The 25788-nt window shown below is 41.4% G+C and overlaps 1 protein-coding gene across 2 annotated transcripts in view; it reads left to right on the plus strand.

Moving 5' to 3' along the window:
• Positions 1-25788, plus strand: part of VPS53 (VPS53 subunit of GARP complex) — a 98908-nt gene that overhangs the window by 32481 nt on the left and 40639 nt on the right. For both annotated transcript variants that reach the window (XM_075120779.1, XM_075120778.1), the window contains exons 5-12: positions 6796-6882; positions 7177-7292; positions 8553-8672; positions 15024-15102; positions 17639-17782; positions 18456-18598; positions 19333-19474; positions 22178-22279. In XM_075120779.1, coding sequence (XP_074976880.1) covers positions 6796-6882; positions 7177-7292; positions 8553-8672; positions 15024-15102; positions 17639-17782; positions 18456-18598; positions 19333-19474; positions 22178-22279 — 933 coding nt within the window. The remainder of the gene's footprint in view (positions 1-6795; positions 6883-7176; positions 7293-8552; positions 8673-15023; positions 15103-17638; positions 17783-18455; positions 18599-19332; positions 19475-22177; positions 22280-25788) is intronic.

The raw sequence follows: 25788 nt of genomic DNA on the forward strand, positions 1-25788 counted from the left end.
CCTACATCCCAACCACATTGTTCAGCAAAATAGCAGGAGTCCTGAGTTCTTTAATTCATAAAACAGGGCCAGAGCTCATGTTGTCCAAACTGTGGCTCTCCAGAGCCCTTAAGTAGGTAAAAGTAACAGATGCTGGCACCACATGATGGTAGCTGTTGACCTTTTTTTTTTGGCTGTTAAAGTGTCCGCGGGCAAAATCCTGGTTTAGTTTGGTCAGCATTCCAGTGACAGTTTGTTAGCTTTGGAGCTTGCCATTGGCTTCAATGCTCCATCTCCAACGAAGTGCAAAATAATAATCAAGGGAAGTATTTTTTCAAACATAAACCACTTTGATCCTAAAGGTTTCCCCGGTTTAAATATTTGACGTTCTATTCTTTTATTGCTTCTTGTCCCATTTCTGAAACAAGAGGCGCTGGGGTATCCCAGAAGTATGAAAGAGAGAATTTATTGTACATGAGCAGGGAGAAACTCTTTTCAGGGAGTATGCTTTTTCTGAGAATAAAATATGCAACAAGTGTTTGGTGTTTAGTAATTGTGAGTTGACTGATCATTATTACGGGTACTCCCATGTTCGTGATTGGGAATATTTTCATCCCAATGAGATGAAATGGAAGGGAGATATTTTTATCTCCATGAATGGGGATTTTTATTTATAAACCCCCTTTGAACTGAGATGACGTTATATCGCCCACCATCTTGTTCTTCTCTGGAATCAAACTCTTTGGGATCAAACCAAGCAAGCGATGAGACTCTGCAGTGACAGTTAAAGCATCAGCACATCATGCACTTCTTTGCAGAACACGTTACAAATACTGTCCTTCAAATGAAATAACCTTGATAGATGGTTGGAGGTCTGGGAGTGCAGATTGGAGGCTGTGTGTCAAACCCAGGCGAATACTACTGCTCTTACATTCTCTGTCCAAGTCCATGCTTTAAAAACTAGTTATCACTGAACAGGATAGCGTTTCGACAAAATACAGTGTAGGTGTTCGTCACTTTTCTGGACTGATCCTGTTGAGTTTTTCAATAACTTCCTACTGTTTCAGGGAAGCCTTGATGTATGGTTTATAGAAAATCCCACCCAAGAGACAAGCAGTGGATAACAAATTTGGCAGGAGTAAGGCTAGCTGATCCTGACTCTGAAGGGTGGGTAACCCTCCTCTCCTTTCACCATCTCCTAATAGTGACCAGGTTTGACCAGGTCTTACCAGGAGCTTGATAACAGATTTCGATTTTAGTATAAGATGCTGGCCCTTTTCTTGTTGCCTGTTCAGACCTTTAGAAAAGAACCTCTGGTAGCCCCCGCTCCTGCTAACCCTTATGCACATGTTTAACTTTGAGCTAGAGTAATTTGGGGCTATTCACGGTAGCAAAGTTAAGCATGCATGTAACCACTTTCAGAATCAGGGCCCTAATGGTTAACTTTTTAGAGAGAGGTCTGGCTATTTTTTTATTTTTTTCCACTGCTTTCTCCAGTTATTTTTGATAACTGAAGTGGACAGGACTTCAAAGAGAAACTTGTCATTCCAACACCATATATTTTGTCTAAGTACCATAGAATAAAAATAACAAAGCAATCTTTAACTTGGGAGACTGATGGCGAGTAATACTGCTTGGACCTCGCATAGTACTCTACAGCTTTAAATCACCAGCCACACATTCATTGCTAATGTGCTTTGCAGAGGTCACCTTCTGGCAAGCTGCCAACTTCTTAAAAACTCGTATCAAAGCAACCTTTATCAAAATACCTCCATGTTAGATGCAAGATGCGATTGTGTGCAAGATGGGATGTTGGCAGGGGATGAAGGCAGAATTAAGGCGGCTTGGGTGGCTGTGAATTTTCCTGCCTTCTAATATTTGTCCTCTTATTATAATGTAAATATGGAATTTTTGGCTTTCTAACCTTGTATGATTTTTGAGAAAATGCCAAAATTCTCTTAAATAATTGATACCTCAGTTTATTGAAGCTTTTTCTTGGTCTGTGAATTTTAAATAATGAAAATGTAACCCATGTGCAATAAGAAAACAGGTAAGGGTTGGATTCTGATATCGTGCTCACATTGAAAGGCATCGTACTGATTTGAATAGCCACAGCTGGACTACCTGCAGAGTAAGGTGCTACTCAGTTTGAGTAAATGAGGCAAATCCTGGTTTTATATGATGCTGTAAAAGACTTTTAGAAACACTGATTAGTAATTAAGGGCAAGAAAAAATCTTTCGATATTTGTAACAAAAAATAAAGGACTTTCCCATAAAACTAGTTACAAAAGCCCTTTACAAAGCAAATCTAGAGCAAATATCATGTACCTTGCAATAAGTTGTGTGCAACCTTGAATGTCTAGAACCTGTTGTACTAAGCATGAGCGTCTGTCAGTTAATGCACTGGGGTTGTCATTTAACTTCATTGTGAAATGTCATTGGTGTTTGCCCATCCCCCGTGATAGCCACTGATGAGGCTCTGAATGGAGCTCAGTTTAGCATCTCCTACCAAATAATTATATGTCCCTGAAGGTTAAATTTGTTTTGGGTGGTCCAAGGTCTAAATAAGTGTCATGACAGTACTCTGAATGGAGTAATCGAGCTGTGGTGCTTCCGTGGGAGCTAATTTAATCTCTTGGCCAGATCTGGCCTCTGTATCTCTTTATTTAGAGCTCTGTTTTCAACATCCCTCTTGGCTTGAAATACCAGTTAGTGGTAGCAGTCAGTGCTGTGCTGAAACAAAAGGAAATGTAACAACTGGCCTCTGTGAGGGACTTTGGGTTGACTTTTTACAGGCCTATCCCAGTCTCAGAATATGCAAGAGCATCACTTTGGTAATGGTCTGTTTAATAGCTGAAGTTGGGATCTGGTACCTATACAGAGACTGTGGTTAAATAAGTTGGAGAGAGAATTCTTTAGTTTTGTTTTTAAACCACATGCTTTGGAATGGATATGGAATAAAAGGCAAGATTTTATTATAAAAAGAAACTAGGGCTAAGAGCCAAACTCTCTTTCTCCTTCTCACACACGTGAATAATTAAGCAAAAAAAAAAGGAAGATGTCAATTGCAGATGAGCAATGTAACTATCTATGTAAGATGTACATTCACTTCACTAACTGAACGTGTTGGATGACTGGCTAAGGGACGTTAAATAGATAAAAGTTAATGCTCACATGATTCTGATACTTCCGATGAGACCTTTTTTCCCCTCTGGAAAGTGAATTAAAAAATGTTCTCCAACTTAGTCACATTTATTATAAAAAGTAAACCATTCCAGCAGGAGGGGGAAAAAAAAATCCTTCTGCCAATTTGGTCTTCCTTTTGATCTTGGAAACACAAGATTTTGATAAATGTATTTGTTTTTTCAAGGAGTATGTAGCTACAATAATATCCTTGCTCATGGGATTCGATATAAAGAGGGGGATGATTAGAAGCTTACTTAACAGCAGAAGACAAAGGGAGCTGGGGATGGAGATGTTATCAAGATGGAAAGGGCTTATTTGTTGAATTACTTGGCAGGTTAGTTTTAGGACATCCGATCGGGTGGCTTTCTCCCCCTCACATACACAATTCAGTTGTGTTGGGGTTTAAACTTACTTCCTTTGTGTGGTTTGGTCTTATTTATGTAAGGAACTGAAAATACCACACAAAATCCAGCCCTCTGTCTATCAAGAGTCATTCCCACTTTCCTTATGGTGAGATATTGAACTACCTGCAACAGTGAATCGACAAAAGATACTTAACGTTTTCAGCATGATCATAAGGAGGTTTTCAAGCAAACACTTCCACCTCTGTGCATAATTTTATATATTCAACTAATTTTTTGTGTCATCTTTGAACTGAGATTGCTAGGTTGCATATCCTATCAGTACAAGATATCAAAACCAAGGAAAAGAAGGTAAGTCATTCAACAACCCGTGTACAAGCCATCTTTTTGTTCCCCTTCTCAGCTTCAGCTGCCTCCTCTCCACAACCTACAGCCCACTTACCACTAACCTTTTCCTGAACAACCATATACAGATGAAACTCTAACCATAAATATAATTCAACAGCAGGTGCACACATAAATTTCAATTCTATAACTTGAACATAAAAAATGTAATACCAACTCATGAATGATCAAGACATAGAAAATGCAGTTTTCTTCGGAAGAGCTATTGTGCCAGATTTGGAAACCAAATTCAGTTATTAAAATGTGAAACAGAAGAATATTAGTCATGCTTAAAGTACAGATCTCAACACAGACTGGCCATGGTATTACCCCTGTAACACAGCAGCAGTAAGGCTAAGGACTTTTACAGATAAGTATGTAGATAAGGTCGTGCCCTAGAGTCCACAGCTGGAGGGCTGAGATTGAAAGCAAAGTGACCGAGATGTGGGGTTTTACATTCCTTCATTCTATAACTTTTAAGTTTTCCATTTAGGTTTATTATCTTTTTTGCTAGCACTTCTTTGGAGGAAGAGCTGATGCTTTCCGGCCTTTGGCAGAAGTGTGATTTATGGAGGAAGGGAATTTAAGTGAGGGAGGGTGTGAAAATAGGAATGATTTGAATGAAATTGTTGTAAATGAGCCCTTCAGGTCTGCAGATGATGATGGAATCGCAGATAGCACATAATTACAATCACCATCAGATGCGAAAGGAACTGGATAACTTAGGCCAACAAATGTGAATGCACTTCATGACAGAACAACGCACAATGCTTTGAAAGTAAAGAATTGGTTATGCAGCACAGTGATCAGGAAAAGATTTGGGAGAGATGCCATTGAAACCAGCTGCTCAGTGTACAGTAGCAGCCAAGAAACCTGGGGCAAGTTTCCTCACTGGTGTGAATCAATGTGTATGCTGGCTGAGGATCTTGTCCTCAGGTGGCTTGTTTTGCATAAGACACAAGTACAGATGTATTTAAAACCTTAATTAAAAGTTCTTAGAGCTCACTAGGGCCTGATCCTGCTCTACTGAAGTCAAATAGTCTTTCTGCTGGTTTCAGTGGTATGTGAATTGGTCCCTTACTGCATATATGCAGTAGTTGCTTTACAGAGTTACCATACCATGGTGGATTCAATTTGTCTAGTCAAATTCCCAAATGTGATTAAATCATAATGTGGCTGGAAGCGAATTTTTACAGCTGATTTATAAATGTCTGCAAACAGGTTTGTAGTTGAAGTGCTCTCGCACCCTTAACTGTAGCAATGATATGGATGAGAATGCTGTCATCTCTCTCTCTCTCTCTCTCTCTCTTTCTCTCTTCGAGAGATGCTAATGTATGAGCTTGACTGTGAATCTTATTCTTACCCTGCAAAGAAGCTGTTGCTCTGTCTGCCTCTGCTCACATTTCCCACTGTGGAAATCTCTGAGAAGCATGGAAGGAAGGAAGGAAAGGAGAAATTTCTCTCCTTTCACTATTAACGTGTTAAATATTTTGCCACACATTTTTTCCTTGAAACAATGGACAAAGTATGATGACTTTCCCTATGTAATATTACAGTGCAGATCCTGGGAAAGCTCTCTAAGACACGAGGCCCTGTGTGAGTTTAGATTAGGAGGTGCTTGTAACCCAGGTTCAGCAGCTAAGTGGCTTTGTAAAAATAAAACATGGTTTGTTCTTTTTTTAATTTAAAACTTATGGGCAGTCTTGGGTTTTTATGCTGACTACTTCTTTCCTTTGCTGTCAGAAGTCAAGCTTTGTTGTTGTTAAAAAAACCAGGAACCACTCTACAGATAGCCATGCATCCTCATATCTGTCAGTATCACACCGTGTTACTTACAAAAACAGAACGGGAACCTGGAAATGAGAGAGCCTCAATGTGCTTGATGTGTTCTTAATAGTTTCCCTATGTTGCTGTATGCCTCGCTCTGGGCTACACAAATCTCACTCTCCTTGAGGGCTGCACTCCTTTTGTTGTTTCTCTGTTATAGTGCCGTGTAGCATGATTTTGGTGCATTGGCTGGGGGGGGGTTCATTTTATTTATTATTTGTATGACAGTATTAGCTAGAGCCCGGAACCAACATCTCCCCCGATTGTGCTAGGTGCTGTTGGTACACCTGGGAAGAGACAGTATTGCTCTGAAGAGCCAACATTCTAATTAAACAAGAGTTATAAGGGATAGAAGAATTTTATATTTAAATATTATCCCCATTTTATAGATGGGGAACTGAGCCACAGAGACACTGAAGTAGAAGTCTGTGGCAAAGCCAGGAATTAAACATAGATTTCCTGAGGCCTAGGCTAGTGTGTTAACCACAAAGCCTCCTTCCCCCTTCATTTAGGAGACTTATTCATTTAGCAAACATGGCAAGTTCAGTTCCTCTGTCCCCCTAGGTAACTCACTTGATACTTTTTCCATTGATGGCACCTTTTTCATATCACTTTTTTTGGTAGAGTAGATATTTTCTTCTGCTGATCCACTGTAAATATGTGGATCAGTGGAGGTTTTAAGTGTCTTTCCAGTTTCACTAGATGGGTGGAAAATATTCTGGTTTTCTTAAATATCGTGACTTTCCAGTTTGTAATCCGTAGAGACAAACTCTTAGAGCTCTTAATTCAGGCACTTAGAGTCTGTTATAAAATTCATATTGAGCCATCGACCACAAAGAATAAAATCCTATCCAATTTATTTTGAAAAGGTCTTGGGAAAAATTCCTTGTCTCAGGTCTTTCTATTAAACCTTGGGACAATACAATTGTATATTGGCCTCTGATATACAGATTGAATGTTATGTGTTGTAAAAATGCTACAAAATTTGCACTAGGGAGCAACTGCATAGTTCCTTTGATGATGGAAACTGAGTATGAATCTTTTCCTTCTCTCTCAGGCTCTTGAGGAGGCCCAGAAAGCCATTCAGCAACTCTTTGGTAAGATTAAAGATATCAAAGACAAGGCGGAAAAATCAGAGCAAATGGTGAGTGGCAGTTTCTTCCTGTCCTTTAAGGGGAGTGGGAGATCTTCTTTTGTTCTCAGCATTTGTGGTTTGTCCACCCTAATGGTCGCATATTGGTAGCACATGCTATGGAGAGTTCATTCTGGCTCTAGTTCTACATGCTGTATGTAGGTTCTGAACCCTTGTCCCTATGTTAATGTGGCTGTAGAAGCTAGCAGGGTTCTAATTCCAGAGGACAGGGCCTGTCACATCCTCTCCTTACAATTTGCTGTGGTGGCTTGGATGTTTAATCAGTCTCTTCTTTTTAATCCCTAGGTTAAAGAAATCACACGAGATATCAAGCAACTAGATCATGCCAAACGGCATCTGACCACCTCCATCACTACCCTCAATCACCTACACATGCTGGCAGGGGGTGTGGATTCACTTGAGTAAGCCACAGGAACTTTCACTGGCTCTTTTATAAATATGGGGCTCTATAGCTGTATTGTGGAGTACTGGGCAGCATTCTGAATAGTTCTGCATTAGCCGATTCTTATTCTTCCAGGGACCGTGCGCTCACAGAATTAGCAATCGCTATTATAAATACTGTTGGCAGGTCCTTTCTGCATGTATCTGGCAGGTCCTGCAATCCCTGTCTCATATGAATGGGAACTATTGTTGCACCCTTGGACTCTTGAGTTGTGTCACTGAAATCAGGATTAGAGGCCCATAGTTGCTATGTTGGTGAATAATGTTGTTCCATTCAGTTGGATTTCCTAATTCTGAGTGTGGGCTTTACAAATTAGAGCATCCCTCAAGTGGTATTTGAGATTAGTGAAATTTATCTATTTCTTTAGTTGTTTGCATTTCTAAGGTGCCCACCACTACTGTGTGCAGGTGCTGTTACATAAATTATGAAGTATGTTTAATGGCCCTTCAAGAGAAGGGAACCCAGTTCTTCTCTTCTGCCTGCATTTTGAAACTATGTTTTATCAGTAGTAGTCTCTAGTTGGTTTGCTTGAGGAGCATGCTGCTGGGGCAATCCACAGGTTTCACTTGTTGATCAGATGAGTTTTGCAAGCAACTGGAAAGTTGCAAGACAAGGGCTAGGCCTGGTTTGCATGGTAGTAAATTACCCAGCTGAGAGCTTGCTGCACAGAACCTCATGTTTCTAGGCACTTATAGTTTAAACCCAGCCTTTCCAGCTGTACAGAGCCTGAAGAATGCAGAAAAAGAAATAATTCAATTTGACTTTTCCATCATTTGCTCATGAAAGACATTAACAATGAAGTCAAGGCCAACCACTTTTCATTATAATTCTCTTCCCTGTGAGGCTCTAACTCATACTCTTCTGGGATGAGAAATAGCTTAATTTGGGTCAATATGACAAAATAACATTTACTGCCTTCAAACCCGTACTGTTAAGTTGATGCATTCAGTAGTTTACATGTTCTTTGCCAAGAGTTACTTTTGACGTCTGTGTTTTTGAAGTATTATTAGCTGTATGCTGTCTCCGTTTATTTTAGCATCAGTTAAAACAAATTCTAATGCTGCAGCGGAATGTTAATGAACGTTTGTGTATTTTAGAAAAATAAATTTCAGTATGCGTTGCTGTGACCCAGAGAAGGATGAGGTAATCTATGGAATTGCCACCCAAGATCTGCCCTTTACACTGAGCCTGGTTTTATAATCTCTGATTTCCTCTTCAGGGCTATGACCAGGAGGAGACAGTACGGGGAAGTTGCCAATCTCCTGCAAGGTGTTGTGAATGTGTTAGAGCACTTCAACAAATATATGGGGATTCCACAGATACGCCAGCTTTCCGAAAGGTAAAATGATCGGTCTTTTTGCCCTTCACATGCCTGCGGGGAAAGGAAGTTAGAAAATGCATTGCACAGGGTAACTTTTCCAAGAATTTAAAGGCTGGATATATTCTTTGCAATTTATATCCAGCCAAAATGGATAGTTTAAAATTGGATGCAACTGGTTCATCTTTTTAACAGTCCATTTTATTCATAACAATGATTATTATGTATACAATTCACAAATGACCTGGCTTCCCATTGCCTGGCTTTTAATAGGCATAGTAATTAATTTATTTACAGTGAACATCATTTTATGTGACCTCATAGGAATCTGTATTTGTAATAAACCCAGAGCTGATCTTTTCCACCACTTTCTTAGCCTTGTTTCTTTGGCCCAGAAGCATAACACAAAGTAGAAGATATGTACATTTAAAACAAAATAATGCTCGGGGCCAGTTTCTGCCCTGATTTCCACCTGACTTCAATGGAGTTGCACAGAGTCAGGGCGAAATTTTTCCCCATAGTGTTGAGTCTAGAACTTCATGTGCTGATTCCCATTGGTTCATGCAGTGGGAGTCGTCACTTTATTTTCCCCGAAATAACCAAACAAGGCTATTCTGAATCTACTGAGTTTTGTATGGTTTCCACCTGAAATTGACCCCACTTGGCTCTGAGCTCAGCAATTGAGGTTTGCAGCAACCACCCCATCCAGGAAAAAAATAAATGGACAAAACATGCCTGGTTCTGCTACGAAACTTTTTCACCCAGCTTGGTCATGGTGCTGTTTTTCTGGAATCGATTGAACAACAGAATCCGAACTAGTGAGCTGAGCTTGTGGTCTTTCTCTACACTGCTGCATGGGATACTCGGCCTTGATCTCTGGTTCTAGTCTCTTCCTGAATTAGCAGTGTATCTTGTCACCCAATACCACCGCCTTCTAGCTGATTAAGCATTCGTGTTGAGTGACCCACCCGGGCGTTCTTGGGGTGGGATGGCTTCAGTTGGGAATTTGAGGATGGGGCTGAGAAAATGGCTAGGAGACAGCTAGCGTGTTTTACCATCCCCTCACTCCTTGGTGGGGTTAAAATGAACCACACTGTGTACAAAACTGCCTGAGACGGTGCTAAAGGCAGAGCCAAAGAATCAAATTTAAAAGTGTGCTGTTAGCATTCATGCAGGGGATGGAGTGACAATGTTTTCATGGTAATGTGAACTCATAGACTTTAACCTAATGTTTGCTTTTTGCATGCATGTGACTGCCATTCTCAGATATCAAAGAGGGGGCTTGGTATAGGAGAGGGGCTTGGCGGAGCTCTGCAGATACAGTGTTTAGAATAGCTTTCGATGGCGTCCTTCCTAGGGAGAGCAACTAGCTGTCCAAGGCAGTATAGGATTGCAGGCAATATTGATGTCATTGCTTTAGTGTGTCTGAACACTGAAAACATAGAGGTAGAATCTGGCAGCTCCTCTGTACTGCGCTGACCCTTCTGCCAGAAAACCCAGTGGGGATGCATGTGTTCCACCCCAGTACTGCTCCCCTCAAAGTCTGTGGAGACACCTGGGAATAATAGGCATGTGCCCTGGTTTGACAAAGCCCTTAAACACAGGCTTAACTTCAAGCACTTGCTTAAGCTACTTCATAGTCGAGGGAGTTTTAAGCAAATGCTTAAATGCTTTACTGAATTAAGGCCATGGTCCATGTATGTGCTGTACCCCAGAAATAGAAAGCATGCCCTTTTTCTTCTACATTGGTACTGTGCAGAGCAGGAGCAATCTGATGGGAGCAGGGAGCTGTGGATGAGACTCTTGCTGGCCATTACACAGCCACGCATTAATGCTGCTTATGCATCTAATATATGTAACTGCTTATGCGGTGAGCCAGAATTTGGCCCATGGTTCCTTTGCTAATGTGCAGCCATTTATTTTATAGTGGCTTGGACTGTAAAGTGAAACCTTTTCATAATGCCGGTAGAAGACACACTGGTATCAAGTCCTACCACAAAATCTGGTAGGGGCCGGGAAGAAAACCTTTCTCTGTTTTACTGCCTCTCTAAGATAAGGCTATTAGAAGTGTAGGGAAAGTCTGTTCTTACTATTTTTAAGATCCTGTTTGTGGGATTTTCCTTTCTCTGTTTAGACAGTTACAGATGCACCATCTGGTAAAATTAGAAGTGGTTGTTTGTGGGGTGAAAGAAGAGCTACACCCAACATGTTGCTAGGATCTCGTTAGTACTTGACAGGCAGCAAATTATTGTGAAATGATTTATTGTTCTGTAATATCTGACCTGAGGTTGATTACACGTGTCCATATTCCAGCATGATTTGGATTTTTCATTTCTTTTCTCTTTCTTGCTTGGAAGTGTTTTAATTATTAACGTAACATTGAAGAAGAGTTGCTTAGCTTTAGCACTGTTTTCATCCTTTCAAGTTATTGTTTTTGGTGTACCTGTTCGTTTGTTCTTTGGATTAACAATCAATGCAACCCAAAGTGGGTTGAGGGGCCTTGCATGTTCGTGAAATCAAGCAATCCCTCTTAAAAGTAGAGTTGGATGAAGAACTACAACAACAATAATAATAATTTGAATATTTTATTTGTTAAATTGCTACATCATGATTTGACTAGCTCTCTTGTTCAGGGTGAATGAGATGAAGCCAAATGTGAAAACTTGGGAAAGAAAAGGGACAGCTGAACACTACTGGGTGGATTGCTGCAAGTAATATGGTTTTAATTTAAGTTCTTGCTGCTTGATGTTGCCAAATTTAATTGTATGTCATTTAACTGTTGTATTTCTACAGTCCTTTGTAAGTAACTCACCAGGTGCTTATAAGAGATTTGACTGGATCCTCTTCTATTCAGGTTCTTGTACCGATGCTTTATATGGATCTATTGAGCATCAGATTTTGCATTCAAATTTAGCTGATATTTTTTCCAGCCATGCTTCTTAAAACAACTACTTATATGGTGTATTAAAGGATTACAGTAAACAGAGATACTGTTATCTCTCATTTCTGCTCTGTTTTCTATCTGCGGAGAGAGAATATAATTAGTGGTGAGAAACCCACCCATGAAAATGGTTTAAAAAGATTTGCAGATAGTGAGGGGAAAAAAGCCTGGAAAATATTTAGAAGAGACATAATTATAAGTCTCCCACAGAAAAACAGGCTAGTTCAGCCTCTTTTTATCTCAGCAGGCTGCCAGGAGCAGTCTAATATTTCTGGTAGCTTTGGCAAAAGGAATTGTGGTTTCTAGTAATTTACTGTTATTTGAAACTTAGCAAAGTTATTTTAAAAAGAAAAGAAAAGACAAGTCGAGGGCTAGAAGAGAAATAAGGTCTTTGCTAATACACATGTAGCCAAAGGTTGAAGGCATGTGCGAGCTGCCATAGCGAAATGCCCAGTCCGTGTTGTTTAGGGTCAAGGTGGCTGCTTTGTGGCGGTCCCAGCACTTGCTGGGAGTCAGGTAAAGGGAAGTTGTCAGCATAAAATTAGCACTAATAAACCACCAAAACTGAGTTAAACTAGCAACATCTGGAATGGCTGAAACAGCTGAAATTTTTCATTTATTTATATTTTACCATCGATGCTATTGGTTTCGTCTTTGCATTTCAGCTTGGGCACTGAAACTAGACAAGGCCGTAGTTTTGCAGACGTGTGCTCTGTTTTACACATGCAAATAGGCCTGGGGCTGCTAAAACAAGTGAAGTCACTCAGATGTGTACGTGTAGCAGGACTGAGGCCTCACTCGCTTCCTGTTTCCCTGCTTAATATTAATTATTAATTAATATTAATATTAATATTAATATTAGTAATATCAATATTAATTAATTAATATTAATTAATATTAATATTAATATTAATATAATTATATTATTAATATTAATATTTTAAGTTTGTCACAATGAGGGGAATGTTTACATAAAGTATCACAAAATCACACCTGTCATCCTTGACTTCTTTTTTTTAAAAAGAAGAGATTTCTGTTTGTGTTACATTTCGTTAAAATCCATTTTAAAGCTTTGATTCAGCAAGGCACATGTATGACTTTCAGCATGTGAGCAGTCATTGGGACTACTCACTTGCTTAAAGTTAAGCACATCCTTAAATACTTTTCTGAATTAGTTCCTAGAACAACAAATCTCAAAAATGGGTCTATAACTACTTCACAGCCTCTTTAATTCGTTTAGCTTTTTAGAAGCCAGTAGTTCTCCTACTCTGAGGTTCCTTTGTACTTTGTATTTCAGCTGGAGTCAAATGCTGATATTACTGTATCCTGTCAAATTTAAGGAAATGGGAATTACAGCAAACAGGTCCACATGTTCATATAAAGTCTCTTATTCACATGGCTCCAGACATGTTCTGAGGCCAAAAGCTTGCTTATTTGTTAGTCCATTAAAAGATGCTGCTTTCTCAATCCACAGGTTTTTTTTCTTGAGGTTCAAGAGGTCTGATCCTACAGTCTTTTCTCACGTGAATTACTTGTCTGACTTAAGCAGGGTTACACCCACGAGTAAGGGCTGATGAAGTGGGCCTCTCTATTGCTACAATGTCCCCCCATAGTTTTATTATATTAATATAATTCCTTTAATATCTGGACTAGAGCTGGTTGGAAATGTTCTGACCAAACAGAGTCAGGCAGCCCTGGGAAGCAGCTGGCTTAGAGGAGTCCGAAAGCCTTGGGTCTACAGTGCAGCATGGCAAGGCTGCACTGGAACCATAGGCCCTGCCAGCCTGGGCAACAGCTGACTGACATTGATGTGAATCTGGTCAAGTTCAGTCAGCTGTGGCTGGCATTCTGGGGAACATATTTTGTTTCAGAAACACCTTGAACTGGTGTTTCCAAAAGGATTTTTTTTTCCAAAATTTCCAGTTCTCAGGAAATTTCAAAATTTGGTGCAAGCCAGAAATCCCAAATTTCAGCCAGCTCTAAGCTTGACCACAAAATAGAAGCATGAATGTAGATCTGAACCTGGAGTAGTGTTTAAACTTTCAAATAGCACTGGACAACAAAGAACATAATTGAGAATTGCATTCAACATTGCAGGTAGAAAGCTTTTTGAAGGAAGATCCATGTAAGTAAATCAGGGAAAAGCAGATCATATTGTGAGAGCAGTACCTAAATATACACACACACACACACACACACACACACACACACACACACACACACACACACACACACACACACACACACACACACACACACAAAATCTCACTGTAATTTTTACTGATATGGATTTTTCTGCATTTCGGCACCTAAGGGAAAATGACAGTTAAAGAATCCCACTTTGTTGTTGTCACTTGTTTCATTTCAGCTATTGCTGGAACTGAACTGGGAAGATTAAAGAAGCAAATCCTTCTTAGATATGGCTGGAAGGTCTTTTTAAACAATCCAAATCCACCCTCAATAAACATTTAAAAAAAAAAAATCCCAACTGCTCTTACTAACATATCTGTGTCTATGGAAAATCCACTGTTTTGTATAATCAGTTTTAGTCCTTAAAGCAGTTCCAGTACAGTAAAAAGTGATGGAAGGTTTCAAGGGTTGCAAAGGGACTTAAGTGCTTAGCTATTTACTTTGGCACGCTCCAGAATGTGTAGGCATTTCCATTTCTCTAAAAGAATCAATTAAGCCCTGTCAACTTTTATTTCTGAAAGTTAGAAGCTTTGTTCTCTCAGCTAAGTCAAACAAAAGATGGATCTTGTATATGGCTCTTTAAAGAAAACAAAAGATTGAGTTGTTTAAACATTTCCACCCTCTTCAAGTCCTAGCTCTTCCTTTCTCCTAAAGAAATAAAGGACTTATGTGTGACTGTAGCCAAAGGATACTTGAATGGAGGTATTTAACAATAGGTCAGTCCACCTGGGAGCTGTGAATAATTCCACTCTGGAAACAGAGGTTTTGTGAAGCCTTTTATATCTTAAATATATACTTTTAATTAAAATATCAATGGTGCCCATGAATATAGAGGCCTAGATTGTCTGCTTGTGTAAACTGGTATAGTTCCATTGGAGTTAAAAGAACTACTGATTTATACCAGCTGAAAAACTGATCCAGAATGACAGCACTAATTTATAGTGGGGGTGGGTGGGGTTAAAATCAAGCATTTCTTCCATTAGAACTTAATAAACATTGTCACAGCACTAACTTGTTAGCCAGATGTACTTAGCAAAAAAAATAAAAATCCCACCTGATCCGGTTTTGATGAAATAGCCTACATAATGTGGATATGACTTTAAATTATGCCAGGTTTTTGTGTATTTTCATCTAGCTGCTTGGTTTGAAGAGCATGTTTGAGCAACATTTGTAGATTTCAAACACAAAACAACTAGTTGTAATTCCGGGAACAAAGTAATTGTTTGCTCTTTCTCTGGCAGGGTAAAGGCTGCCCAAAATGAGTTAGGACAACAAATCTTGGCAGATTTTGAAGAAGCTTTTCCTTCCCAGGGCACAAAGGTATTGTGGCTTTTTTCTCCCTCTAATGAACAGTCTGTTGTTCAAATGAAATGTCAAATATAATCATCATGGGTTTTTATTTATTATTTGATCTATGTGCGACTTCTTTTGTTTTAGGAGATATTTTAGAAAGAAACCTAGTCTCCTGAGTGTTAGTGTAATGCGTATAGTTTTTCTTACTGTTTTCCATCAAGTAAATGTATGTAAATAGGATGACATTCAATAAGGATAAATGCAAAGTACTCCACTTAAGAAGGAACAATCAGTTGCACACATACAAAATGGGAAATGACTGCCTAGGAGTACTGTGGAAAAAGATCTGGGAGTTATAGTGGATCATGAGTCAACAGTGTTACACTGTTGCAAAAAAACCAAACAACATTCTGGGATGTTTTAAGCAGGAGTGTTGTAACAAGACACAAGAAGTAATTCTTCCGCTCTACTCTGCGCTGATTAGGCCTCAACTGGAATATTGTGTCCAGTTCTGGGCACCACATTTCAGGAAAGATGTGGACAAATGGAGGAAGTCCAGAGAAGAGCAAAAAAATTATTTAAAGGTCTAGAAAACATGACCCATGAGGGAAGATAGAAAAAATTGGGTTTGTTTAGCCTGGAGAAGAGAAGATTGAGAGGGGACATAACAGTTTTCAAGGACATAAAGGATTGTTACAAGGAGGAGGGAGAAAAATTGTTCTCGTTAACCTCTGAGGATAGGACAAGAAGCAATGGGCTTAAATTGGAGCACGGGCAGTCTAGGTTGGACATTAGGAAAACCTTCTTAACTGTCAGGGTGGTTAAGCACTGGAATAAATTGCCTAGGAAGGTTGTGGAATCTCCATCGTTGGAGATTTTTAAGAGCAGGTTAAACAATCACCTGTCAGGGATGGTCTAGATAATACTTAGTCTCTTCCCCATTGCCAGTCCTTGGAGCGCTATAAAAATGAAAACCCCACTATGCTGCAATGAGCTGGTATGTTCGTGGATACTAACAAGCAGAAGTCCAGCAATAATTTTGAATTACTGCTTGCTCTGTGGAGAATTTGGATTCCTTGCACAGGAGGAGCTAACTCTGTCTTCCAAAGTACCACCACTGCTCCTTGACCATATACCTAATAAATCATTTGCCTTGTCTCTTCAGTTTCATTGCCCGGGGATGTGACCCATGAATACAACAGCGTCTCATAGTTTCATGGTTTACTTTTAATGTTTGAAATGGGCACCTGAAGGTGCAGTTAATGTACTAGATTTTTTCATTCTCTGGACGCCTGGGCTCAAATCTGGCTTATTTGTCAGAAACAAAATGGGTCTTGTAGTGAGACAGTTAGTCCACATCAAAGATCATAGCAGTAGCAGATCCTGGTAAGAAGCAGTTCACAAAGTGTATTGCAGGTCATGATCGAAATGTGATGGCAAGGCTGTGTAAAGGAAGCTTTCACAGTGACAGCCCCGCAGTCTCTGGCTTCTGATCACTGTTGTCACTATTGCTTTAAAGAGCTCTTATTTTTAATTTAAAAATTCACTTCTAGGGTCAGATCCTCAGCTGGGGTCAGCTGTTATAGCTCCATTGAGACCAGCAGAGCTGCACTGTTTTATAGATCTAGGCCACAGTTTTTATAAGAGGTAACAAAATTGGGACAGGCACTGTCTTTTTGTTCTGTACAGCACCTCCCACAGTGGGCCAGGACTGGCCTGCTAGGCACTATGGGGATGCAAAAGATGGTGGTAATAGATGTAACAATTCTTAGATTTGGCTTACAACTTCTTGCTTATTCTTCCTGCAAAGCCTAGAGTTCTCTGTGAATAACTACCTTGTATTATAAAGCATCTTACATGCAGATGGGCCCCAAAACACTTGAGAAATGTTACTAAGCCCTTGTACAAGTATAGGGATCGCTTTGCCCATCACTTTGCCCAACGAATGTTTAAGAACAGGGATTGCACAATGGCAGCCTTACTTCAACCTCATTGAAATCAATGGAGAGGCTTTGAAAGAGCCCCTGAACAGAGTAACTTTGTGTCCACTTGAAACTGCACTGGGGGGTGGGATTTTACTGAAGATGCTTCTAAGCGACTGTGATGTTTGCGGTCTTGTGCGGTAAAGCTGTGGTATGTGCCAATATCGACCAGCAATCAAATAACTTTCTAAATGTTGAAGCTTTGATCAACTCCTGTCTGCTTTTTATTTTTATTTTCTATTTTGGCCCTCCGTGCAGCTGGGAACAAGGTTGCTTGTCCCAGGATTGCTTTGTTAGTCATTGTTCTTTAGAGAATTATTCTGTGTATAGTGAAGGGCTTAACGAAAATGGTGTGCTGAGCTGGCTGTGCTTTGCTGCAGGTTGCTGAGAGATGTTTCATTGTTCATCCACCAGAAGCCAGATACGTAAGCATCAATAAGCTGGGGCAGCAGCAGTGGAGGGAAAAGGAAACTAAAAGTAGAGGACAAAAACAAGATGAAGCTGCAAAACCCAGTAGATTTTGCAATTTCTCCTTTAGGCTTTTTGGCTAGTAAATCTTTTGTTCTTGTTTATTTTGACAGAGGCCTGGCGGTCCCAGCAACGTCCTCCGTGATGCCTGTCTAGTTGCTAGTGTCTTAGATCCCAGAATCAAACAGGAAATCATCAAGAAATTTATTAAACAACACCTCTCGGAATACCTGGTACTTTTCCAGGAAAACCAAGACGTAAGTGGAACACAGCATGCTATGGTTAGATTTTGTGTTGCAAAAGAAATGGATTTTGCTTTGTTGGCAGCTACTAATTTCATATTTTCCCAGCTTGATTTTGTAATATTTGTTTCTGAACTGTGTCAGAGATGAGTAATGACTTAATGATGTGCTATTGAGTGGATGATGATTTAGGATGTGGTCTTGTGCTGTACTTTTTCCTTCTACACGGCACTAGCAAGGATCCTGCAGGCAACTGGTGGCCCAAGTGCCAGAGTTGGAAAGCCAGCTGAAAATGGGAATTCAGGAATTCCTGAGTTCTAATACCACTGACTTCCTCTGGGGCTTCAATTCTCCTTCTCTAAAACGGGAATAATATGTACCTTGCACCAGAGTGCTGGGAATAAATGAGAGAATGGGTGAGATTTTCAAAAGCACCTGAGTGATTTAAGAGCACAGCTGCCATTGACATTCAGTAAGACTAGTGCTATTAAGTCACTTCAGCATGTCTGAAAATCCCTCCTGTATTTAAGCAGTCTGAAGGTGTGCTAAGTATTATTTTTGTTGTTCAGTTCCATTTGACTTCAAGTTTCTTAGCCCCACTTCTTCTCTAAAGCCACTAGAATATACTTAGGCAACATGTCTAAATATTAGCAGCTGCAGGCTGTACAGTGTTCTTCATCTCATTCAGGTCGCCTGGCTAGATAAAATTGACCGACGCTATGCTTGGATTAAACGTCAGCTGATGGACTATGAGGAAAAGTACGGGCGGATGTTTCCGCAGGAGTGGTGCATGACGGAGCGCATCGCCGTTCAGTTCTGCCATGTTACGAGGTGAGCACAAACGCAGCTCATCGTGCTTCCTAGCATGGTGAATTTTGCTAAGAGGGCATATCCATGTTTTTCGCTGAGTTGATGGCAGATCTGTAAGATTTTAAAATGCTGCTGGTAAATGTCTTTGTAGAGTGGTTACTGCCTGTGACTTACAAAGGGAAAAAAATGCTGTTTAGGTGATAATCCTGAGAGAGAATTACAGAAATACATTGAATACACAGATATTGATATAAAAGGAAAAGCCAACTTTCCCTGCAGCAGAGCTGTAGATAAGTAACGAGCCTGGGAAGCCTGGGACTGCCATCTCACAGAGCTAGCTCCTTGAAAGCCAATTCCCCCAGGAGACCGAAAAGTATGCGCCAGCCAAGGTCCCCAAAGCATTTGTCCCTGCTGCTGTTCTCTGACCCCAATTATAAGCACTGCTCTCACCAAAGCTTTGTTACTGTAGGGTTTTCTGGCTAAGAACAGTACATTGGATGTTAGGGGCTGGTGTCCTGTTACGCACAAACCTCACAACAACTGTGGGTATGAATTCTGAAACCTAATCTGTATGGGAGTTTAGCAGTTAAATGAGAATGGCTTAGGAATTAACTTGAATTTAGTGACGAGAGCTGGCTCGCTATAGGAACTGGACTGAGTTACAACCATAAGCTTCAAATCTTTTTCTTAATATGTGCATAAGTAATTGATCTCTTCAAGCACGAAATCACATCCTTCATTTCCCTCCCTTTCAGGACTGAGCTTGCTAAGATCATGCGCACAAGAGCTAAAGAGATTGAGGTGAAATTGCTTTTGTTTGCCATTCAGAGAACGACCAACTTTGAAGGGCTGATGGCTAAACGCTTCTCGGGGTGCACTCTGGCTGATGGGACCGTGGTAAGGAAACTTCTAAAGAACAGCCCTACAGCCCTAGCAGTTACGGGAAGAAACTCCCATCCTCAGCTGTAACTGGGGCAGTGAGGCGCTATAAAGGATACCTTTTGAAAGCCTCTGCCCAAAAGATGTTAGCCTGGATTGGAGAGCAGAGAGTTTTTGATCCTAGGTACTCCACCTGGGGCACAGAGAACCCCCTTCCTCCCCTACCTCTTGAGGGTGCATGGTTATCCTACTTCAATTCTCCTGCGCCTCTTTAATTAAATTATAGCTGAAGCCCCTTTGTTATGAAGAGCCACTACATAATTATACCACAGTATATGCATCATGACACAAGTTTCTTGCACGCTGATACATCATCATAACTGAACATTTTCCCCTCTTCTCAGTGCTCCTTTCCAATTACTGCATGGAAAAGGTCCCATCCTGCCTTAGCCGTGGGGTTTACTCTTATTTGCTGGGGAAAGTGGCTTTGGGAAAGGACTCTGGCAGCTTGCATGCGGCCTTACTCATTTCATTGTTCCGAGCTCTGTCTGTTACCAGCATGTCCATTAGCTTAGGGAGTGTTCCTGGGATTGTCACTCTGATTTTTCTGCCTGGAATCTAAGATGAGCAAGTGGAGTGCTAAACACATGCTGCCTAGACAGCACAAATTCCAGATGTGGCTCAAAGACCGCAGGTTTGAGGAGTGCTGCTCCGCAGTGTTAATCTGCGGAGGCCTGTTTGGACTCTTATCTTTGAGGAAGCTGTATAGGTGTAATGGTTTCCATCAGGACCCACTATGCTGGATTGAACCATTACTATTTGCTGTAATGCAGTGGATGGTGCCAATTAAAGGGGGAGTTCTTTAACACTTCCTTCAGTTGATTGATTGGAGAGTTCTTCACAATCTGATTTTCATTTTCCCAGAATATTTATTATCCAATGTGCTGTTAATTAGCTGACTGCATTGGGTTGTTCTCATTCTCCCTTCAGAAACAGGATGCACGGAAGCAATTGTAATTGAAGAACAACAAAAGAGGAGAGAAGGGAGTTTGAAATAAAGAAAATTAATTTCTTTTCCTGGCAGCCTTTCTCTCACTTCTGATTCTATTTAGGGACCATGAAGCCTGGGATTGCTGTCATTTGAACTCTTTTTTAAACACAAAACATAGCATGTAATTATATATGGGTATACGGACAATACACAGTGGAGATGAGTGGCAGAGGGGAGCCGAAATACAGGATTTGCTGCAGCAGCACTGTTCTGTAGTTAACTGTTGTGTCAGCAATTCTGTAATAAAGCCCCTGTTTAAAGAGGTTAGAACCAAGTCTTGCCAATGCAAGGCAAGACTTGGCCAATGGAGCATGTGGGCCCCTTTTGAATGGTCGGAGTGTAACCAGTAAAGACTCATTCTGGCTTTGCATACTTGGTCGTGTTTCTGTGAGTTACAAGGAACTTGCAGAGGTTTTCTGTCTGAGGGGTGGACAGATGGTGACGCGCCACCTCACTTTCTACCAAGCCCGCTGTAGACCAGTGGGCAGAAACCTTAGCTGGCAGCGATGAACGATGCTGTCAGGAGCAGCAGAGTTTAGTCCCTTTTCTTGGAGCTTTTGTGCACAAAAGATTCCAAATAAACCCAAGAACAGAACAATGCATCCCAATTGCTGGAGCCCTTTCTAGCTTCTTAGCCTGCTGCGGGGGAAAGGACACTCGAGCTAGCCATGCCACAGCCACTTGCTCGCTACCTTTCTGTGTCCACCCCCATTTCTTACATGGTGGGCAGATCTCTGGGTTACCCCCTCATGCACTGGGGCTTGCTACGTTATCACACTCACATACCACCTGTGATTTGCCCCACAGCACAGTCTGTCCTGGCTGGCTAAGCCAGTTTGGAAACCATGTGACTGGAGTCTCACATGGGTATTTCCCTCCCCTGCCCCACCCCACCATCTCTATATTTCCACCTCCGTGTGACCAAGAAGTGCTCTTACAGGGCAGCCCTCGAACGGAAGCCACTCTGCTCCCCTTCCCCTAGCAGGCTCTTCACCCTCTCCAGCCTCTTAGTGCCTCCACAGCACCATTCGCTTGTCGGCCAGTAAAGACCACGTTGCCACTAGCTCAAACTCTGCTTCTTCCCTCTTGAGTGTTTAGCACCAATTCTGGGTTCTGCTTCTAATGCTTGATGGAGCAGCGAGCAGAGTTTGGAGCCCTGAACTGTGACCCGCTGACCACCCAGCTTGCTAGCTATTAAAGATCCCAGGGCTAATTTTGGGAGAGTAGGAATTTGTTGTGGTGGTGTTAGCCAGAATTTCCCTTCCTGGGGTGTATTGGCAGATTGGGGAGCCCAGCACTGGAACAGAAGGGCATGCTGCCTGTCAGGAGTGAGATGCATTGATAGAGCAGTGGAGGAGGATGGGGGAGACTCTAGTTGTAGCCTAGCAGGAGGTTAGGATGGAGGTGCTTGGCAGTATGCCTCACCGTCAGTCTTTCACTTCATTGAGCTTTGAATTCATTTCTGCGTTTTTACAAAGCAGACCTCTGGCTGATACTTGCTTTCGATGTTCTGTGGTCATCCGTGATCTGTAGATTTATTCCCATAAGACAATCGGGCAGGGAGGGGAGACGCAGATAGGGCTTAGGAAGGCAAAGCGAGAATGCAGCAACGTGGCTGATGTCCCAAAAGGAAACTGTCTCTCCCTTTACTGACTTTCTTTTTTTAACAGAAAAAGGCAGAGCTGCCACCTCCCTCCACCAACCCATTTCTGGAAGATGAAACTGGGACAGAGACGGACGAAACTGTGATAGAGAAAGGCGATATAGACAGAGTAAGTCTTCCAAGTTCCTTATCTGCAAACAAAAGAGTCCCAGTTCCTGAGACTCTCTGGAAGTCCCTAAGCTTTTTTTCCAAATCTATTTGAGAAGTTCATTGTCACATGCTGAGCATGATCTTGGTCCAACAAATACTTTACAGCAATGGTCCCTCACATCTCCCCATGTGACTTCACATCTCCCCATGTGACTTCAAGTCATAGGTGTTCACTTTATTGAAACAAACCCGGTTTTACTCCTCCAAGGTAGGGAGAATGAGCTGGGTTCTAGTCTACCTTGCATGTCAGCAACCTGGTCAGCAGCTGAAATGTAACTGGAGAACCCTTACTGACAAAAGGCACCAGAATATAGTTGGGTTTTCAGATCCTAGATGATATTTGCTGTGCTGGCTATTTGAGAATCATATTTTGCTTTGTCAACTGGGCAAATTAAACCTCAAATCAGTGAATGAGAATAAATATGGGAAGCTCATTATGTGTAATTTTTCACTTTCGCTCCAAAAATATGAGTGGAGGGATTTTTATATCCTGTTTGTTTGTTCTCCATTCCCTCTCCAGGGATGGGAAAGCGAAGCACTTACGTAACACTTTGCATCTTTAGAGCACTATACAAACAGTAAATGAATGTGCTGGAAGTGGTATTCTTTGTTTTAATAGACACCAATCTCAAAGCCAACAAGCCGCTTTATTTTGCTCGATACAGTTGAAGGTTGCAGAGCGTTAATTGTGAGCTGCTTGGGGCAGGGACCATCTTTTTGTTCTGGTCCTGCTCCGTGCCTGGGGGTCACTGAAATGCAAATAATTTAATAATCATAATAAAGAAAGTCCTAAAGCAGATATTTTTAAAAATAAGGATTTGTTTCTCCCGGTGGGATATTACCTTGATGGCCTTGGCTATCAGGAACCTGAGTTTGAGCTCCACCTTCCTGCTTGTTAGGGGCAGGAAATGATCTGGAGGTAGGATGTTGTGGGCCAGGGAGGTCTGAGCATGGTGTGTCCTTTGAGAATGGCCCTTTTTACCAATGGGCGGTGTGGCCATTGACTTGTTCCTGTCTACCCTACGCTGGCTAGGAGAAAAGGTACGAGGAAAGCCACGAGGAAAGGTGTTGGGGAGGGAGTAAAGTGTAAGAAAAACTGAGGGGATTCTCAAGGGCGCCAGAGGGCAGGTGAGGGACTAAATGAACTGCAGAACCATCCCCTGTTTTTAATGAACAGCTGAATGTACTAACTTGTCAGAAGGCAATTCAAGTATTTCTGAGCAGGGAATTGTCTAGTTCCCAGCATACAAGGAAGTTGGTTTCCTTCCTGGCATCAAGTCTGTGCCAGCCCGTCGTGCCATTCCCTGTAGTGCTTCTTGTGAGGGAGGGAGCCCCACTTTTGGCATTCCCCAGATTACTACCCTTGAGAATGGCAGCACGATTGGCTGGAGCTGTGAGTGCACTCAGCAAAGCCCCGCCCAGCTGAGGCACACCTGGGAAGGAGGTTTGCCTCCTAGGCACCACTTGGTGACTAACACTTGCACATTAGTGGCAGAGCCTCGTATATTTCACTCGCCTTTGCTGGCAGGAGAGGAGCAGAAAAAGAAGAGGGTGAAGGTGGAGGGGGCTGGGAGGTAGAAAGCCTCTAAGATATTAGTGCTGATGACTGAGGACATGTGGAAGTGGAAGAGGGCTACTGGGGGGGCACAAGAGTGAGGGGAAAGAAATCAAAGAAATCCACGTTAAAAAGAAACCCTTCTGGTGATCCTAGCAGTTAGATTTAATCTGTTTACTTTGGATAGTAATAAAAGGAAACTGGGCCAGCTGCAGACCTCCTTACTGTGACAACAGTAACCTTTTATTATTCCATCAAACTCCAGGAGGAAATAGCTTAAACATCTGCAACTCTTGGACAGCATTCATGCACTCTGAAATACTGCTTCAGTGCTACTGTTAGAAGATTTAGTATTTTGTCTCTCTAAGCAGTGTGGGGTGCAGGATGATGCAGAGAGAGAGAGAGGGACAGCACACACAATCTCTGCTTTAATCCAGCTCTTCCAGCCACAGGAACGGTAAACATCACTAGCCTAGTGAATCCCTGATTCCCTGATGCACAAGGTGGTCCTGTCAGAGCTCCCGTTCCAGAGACCTCTGGGAATGGTGTGTTTTAGAAATGCCACCCATTGCTTTCTTCCTGAAGCCGAGGAATGTACACATCCAGCTGGATTGCACAGGCGTTGGCAAAGCACAGGATTGGGGGATGCTGGGCAGTTGCTCTCTCCCAGAATCATAAAAGCTCACATTCCCCAATGTTGTTGTTCGTGAAAAGGTTAATGAAACCAGGTTCATGGAGTGTTCTGGCCTCCATAAATCGTTGGTTCACGTAGGCTTTGCAGCCACACATTATTACTCATTTTTGTGTGCGCTAGTCTTAATTATTTCTCTGAAATGCTGGTGTTTCCAGTCTCTGTGCACATTCCACAGGTGACCCAGTGCCTCCTTGTCTGTTGTTTAGGAAAGCACGTGGGAAAGAGCTCTCTAGTTCCTTTTCTTAGGATGAAAAGGCTTTTTCAAAGAGAAAAACTCAGCTCTTCATTGGCTGGGCATTGAACCTAAGTCTCTGGCAAGGGAGGTGAGAATTCTACCACCGAATCATCAGTGCTTTCTTTGCAGGCTGTGAAATTGTCTGGTTGCTAAGAAATGGAGACAACAGAAGAAAGTGTCGATATCAACATTTAAAAATTCTAGATACGGTACAAATATTTGGAGGCTTTAAAGCCCCAATTCAGCATTGTCCTTAAGCATGTGCAGAATGTTAAACACACGAACAGCCCCATTGACTTTGCTGAATCAGTGAATGAGCTGGGCTTTGGAAATATAGACTCCCAGAAAGGAGGATGTGCCATGGTTATGAGTTGGGCTCGGCACTTAAAAAATATTATATGAAATAAAATGAGAATAAGACAGATGACCCAAAATTGTGCATGTACTTAATGTTGCAAATCTGATATGAAAAATAGTATTATTAGTGATAATTTTAAAACATAACCTCCCTCCCCCCATAAAATATGTTGTCATAGTGAAAGAGATCCTACCGTGCTCTGTGCATTGATAATTGCAACCCTGGGATCTGCTTACCTAAATTCCACCTGAGTATAGTATATTTCATGTCTTAAAATGTAGGTATGTGTTCATTGTGCTTTTAAACAGCTGCTGTGCCCATCTCTAATGGGGTTGCCTTTTGATGGTGTTTCCTTACTATTAACCAATCTTCACAACATCCCTATTTATTTGCAAAGTGCTTAGAGATCCTCTGTTTAAAGGTGTTATAAAAGCACAAACTATTCTTTATTGTAAGAGAACTCTACAAGTGAAAAGACAACTCTCTGAAAGACCATACATTTATTTTACTGCAAGCTGGGAGGGGTTGAAAGCACTTGGGAGGACAAGATGCCAGATGCAAAATGTCCTTGACACATTGGAGGATTGGTCTGAAATCAGCATGATGAAATTCAGTGAAGACAAGCA

The sequence above is a fragment of the Caretta caretta genome, chromosome 17, assembly GCF_965140235.1.
Source record: "Caretta caretta isolate rCarCar2 chromosome 17, rCarCar1.hap1, whole genome shotgun sequence".
Taxonomy (NCBI): domain Eukaryota; kingdom Metazoa; phylum Chordata; order Testudines; family Cheloniidae; genus Caretta; species Caretta caretta.